Below are 2676 nucleotides of genomic sequence, written 5' to 3' on the forward strand. Positions count from 1 at the left end.
ATGATTGGTTTTTGGAAGAGATTTTCACTAACAACTTTAAAATGGAAATCCTATTGCAATATTGCATAATAAATCCATAAATCTTCATATCATTGACTCACGCGAAACACAAAATCTGATCGGCTTATGAAACATTCCATAATGAAAAACGATAAACATTAAATGCATAAAAGAAACAAAAGAGATCTATATATTGTACGTTCTACAGGCGTGTCAAAAATTTTCGGGCCTGACATAAAGACGGCACTAGTTACAAATTGTTCATGTGCTGTAATTGAAGTACGAACTGTCATCAGTATTGTGTAAAAAAATTGAGTTGATATCTGTCATCGTTTGTTTTCTACAACATTATATATCAAGCAACTTCGATATTTTTAGAAAAATGGATAAAATCGAATATCGTGCGGTGATTAAGTTTCTCACAAAAGAAGGTATAGCACCAAAAGATATCAATGACCGCTTACGTGCTGTTTATGGTAAACTTGCTCCATCGTATACCAGGGTCAAAGAATGGGCAAAGCTTCAAGTTGGGCAGAGAATCATTGAAAGATGATCCACATACAGGTCGGCCAGTTAAAGCAACTGCTCCAGATGTGCTGGAGAAAATTGATCATCTCGTGCACGAAAATCCTCGAATGAGCAAGAAAGTGTTAGCAGCAATGTTTGACATCTCAACTGGCAGTGTATTCAATATACTTCATGAAAAATTGCACATGAGAAAGGTTTGCTCACGATGGATTCCAAGAACTTCGAACAGAGCTCAAAAAGAAGAACGAATTGCTGCTGCACGTGAGTTTCTCGAGTTGTTGGAATGGAATGAAACGGACACATTTGACTGGCGATGAAACGTGGATCCACTACTAGATCCAGAGCTCAAATCACAGACGATGGAATGACACAAACTTGGTGAACCAGCATCGAAAGTGCCACGCAAAGAAATTGCCACAAACAAAGTAATGGCCTCTGTATTCTGGGATGCCAAAGGCATAATAATGGTTGAATTCCTCCCAAAGAACACCACAGTCACGGGCTATTTATATGCACAACAGATGCATAGATTGCGTAAAGCAATCACAGAAAAACGTCCTGGTTTGCTGACTCGAAAAGTTCTTCTTTTGCAGGACAATGCACCGTCTCACAAATCATTGCTCGCACAAGCTGCTGTGGGTTCGAACAACTCCGCCGTATTCTCCAGATATGGCCCCCAACGACTATTTCCTGTTCCCAAACACCGAAAGATATCTGAAGGGGAAGCAAGATGAGTCCGAAGAAGAGATATTGAACGATTTTTTCAACGTATGGGAGGACAAAGATGCCAAGTGGTTTGAAGGAGGAAATAAAGCATTAAAGCATCGTTATGAAAGTGTCATTCATTGAGACTACTTTGAATAATAAATATAGTCATTTGAAAATACAATGTGTGTTTCTATATCAGGCCCGAAAATTTTTGACACACCTGTATACTAAAGCACTGCCAATTATGAATATTACCTCAAACTATAAAGAACATTAATTTGCACTAAGTGTTCCCTAGTCAACAAGTTATAAAACACTTGAAAGTTTGCATGAAATTAGATAATTTTTAGTAAATAAGCCATAATTTCCTTTACAGAAAATATGTTAAAATAATAAACGTTCAACAATTAGAATTTGCATCGGAAAGTTTTTTTTAGTTTTTATCGAGGACTCAGTCCATAAATGCATCTGTATATATATGTTGCTAGTTGTCACACACGTTGCAAAAGAAAAAAGTGTCATCGCAAAATATATCCGCCATCGTTTGATGAAAAAACGGATAGTGGTGCATCAATGCATTTGGATCTCTGACATAGACATTTTTTACTCTATAAATAAAATAAACGAAGTTTCAATTCAAATGGATTTTCGTATTATATTCGATCTAATTTTCTCAAGACAACACATTAAATCGGGAACGGAAGTGAGTATTGAACAATGTCCAGTTAACAACAATGATTTATATTATGCTGACATTTTATTTGTGCATTTCATTTCAGGAAAAAATTACAATATCGATGCGAATAACTGACGGCACAGCGGCCAAGTTAACAAATGAGAAAGTTAACAAATTCACCAATTGGAGTGAAAAAACGTTTCTCAGGAACCAAACGATTGGTCAATAGCTTCAAGAAGCTCGGTAATTGTATTGTTCATTTCGTTGAGGAGTATATGACATCCACCGGTATGCAGTTGCTAAATAGACACTGCTTCTTCTTATTTACACTATGGGTGCAGCCATACTGGCATATTCATTTTTAAATAAGTGCGTTTAATGGAATATCAAAAATGCAAAGTACTAAATAGTACCACACGCAATGTTGAAATGAAAACATTTACTTGTGAACAAAGTTTGTGAATACAATGCAGGACGAAAGAAATCATATATTTCTGGATCACAGTTATTCTAGGTAAGAAAAAATAAAATAAAGTAAAGTCGAAAAATATGTTTAATAATTTGTTTGCAACTAATAGCAATATTGTGGCAAAAGATATTTCTGTCGGCTGCAAAAATATTCTGTGCCGATAAAATTATTCGTTTTCTTGGCTTATTGTGCAGTATTCCACTTACAGTTTTTTTGAATCGACTTGTATAGGCGCCGATAAAATTTTGCACAGCTAATTTTATTCTTTTATTTTTATTTTTAATACAAAAAGTAC

General features: G+C 35.3%; 1 protein-coding gene across 1 annotated transcript; it reads left to right on the plus strand.

Moving 5' to 3' along the window:
* Positions 1-382: 382 nt before the first annotated feature.
* Positions 383-789, plus strand: LOC116346733 (protein GVQW3-like; the record flags this gene model as incomplete). Its single annotated transcript, XM_031776934.1, has 2 exons — positions 383-431; positions 502-789. Coding segments are annotated over exons 1-2 (337 nt in total), but the record flags the coding sequence as incomplete, so codon positions are not given.
* Between the last annotated feature and the right edge of the window lie 1887 nt (positions 790-2676).

Source organism: Contarinia nasturtii, unplaced genomic scaffold (genome assembly GCF_009176525.2).
Source record: "Contarinia nasturtii isolate CC-2019 unplaced genomic scaffold, AAFC_CNas_1.1 Cnas_scaffold_1661, whole genome shotgun sequence".
Lineage (NCBI taxonomy): Eukaryota > Metazoa > Arthropoda > Insecta > Diptera > Cecidomyiidae > Contarinia > Contarinia nasturtii.